This window comes from Phytophthora infestans, genomic scaffold, assembly GCF_000142945.1.
Source record: "Phytophthora infestans T30-4 supercont1.21 genomic scaffold, whole genome shotgun sequence".
In the NCBI taxonomy this organism is placed as follows: Eukaryota; Oomycota; class Peronosporomycetes; order Peronosporales; family Peronosporaceae; genus Phytophthora; species Phytophthora infestans.
In genome coordinates, this window is record NW_003303738.1 from 690,101 (window position 1) to 691,181 (window position 1,081).

Here is a 1,081-nt window from a genome sequence, read left to right on the forward strand (position 1 = left end):
TGGACTCACTTAAGGGCGTGCGACGACCGCGAGACTGGCTCAGTTGGGAACTTGCGCCGTGAGACACAAGTGGCGAGTGCGAGGCGGACGTGAGCGAGTAGACGTACACGAGTGCGGCGAGTTGACGAGGCATTGCGAGACGGACGTGAGCGAGTAGACGTACACGAGTGCGGCGAGTTGACGAGGCATTGCGAGACAGACGTGAGCGAGGAGACGTACACGAGTGAGGAGACGTACGTGAGTGCGAGACGGACGTGAGCAAGGACGCGTACGTGAGCGAGGAGACGTACGTGAGTGTGAGACGGACGAAGGCGAGGAGTGTGAGAATTCGTAGAAGGACTCGAAGTAGTATTAGCAAGTCGGCTAGTAGCTACCTGAATATAAATAGGAGCGGACACGTGAGTGGACGATCCGGCGCAGGAACTAAGTGGTTCCTGTCGGCCAACAGAAGAGTACATTTCAGTGAGTCATCGGCTGCCAGACACGAACGACGCAGCGCAGCACGGTGCAGCTGTACGACCTGCCCCACAGCCGGACAAGACAATTGGCCTGTTTCAATATTCATCCATAGCACCAGTTTCGAGCCTTGATACTTTCCGGTTGATATCACGGTTTATAATAAGGCTCGCGTTAGAGTCCATTACCTGATTGCATGGCCGATACATCGATCCCAACCAGCATCACCAACTATCACCAGCCGTTCCCAACCGGTTAGATGTTGGTTAATGGCTCGTAACTTAATCCTTTCACTACCGACAAAATTGTGCGCTGTTACATGTCCGCAGCAGACCTGTAACTGGATACACAAGCATTACTGATTGGTAAAAACTCCCCCAGCGGGGTTTAGGTCTACAGCGCACAAGGACTAACAGGTCCTCACCGGACCCGTATCAACACATCTCCGTAGCATTACTGCTTAAGACATAATAGTTTGTGGCCCCAAGGTTGCCACCAATTTTCACTTCTCTCACTGTCAATCGTTATTTTGCACTCTTCTAGCAATGGACATATCTGAACTACTGAGCAACAACGACGATGAAGCCGACTGGGAATGTCACGATGAAGCCGACTGGGAATGTCT

The 1,081-nt window shown here is 52.2% G+C and overlaps 1 protein-coding gene across 1 annotated transcript; it reads right to left on the reverse strand.

Moving 5' to 3' along the window:
• Nucleotides 1–39: 39 nt before the first annotated feature.
• Nucleotides 40–557, reverse strand: PITG_11871 (uncharacterized protein; the record flags this gene model as incomplete). Its single annotated transcript, XM_002901308.1, has 1 exon — nucleotides 40–557. The coding sequence occupies one exon, from the start codon at nucleotides 187–189 to the stop codon at nucleotides 40–42; it is 150 nt and encodes a 49-aa protein (XP_002901354.1).
• Nucleotides 558–1,081: the final 524 nt, after the last annotated feature.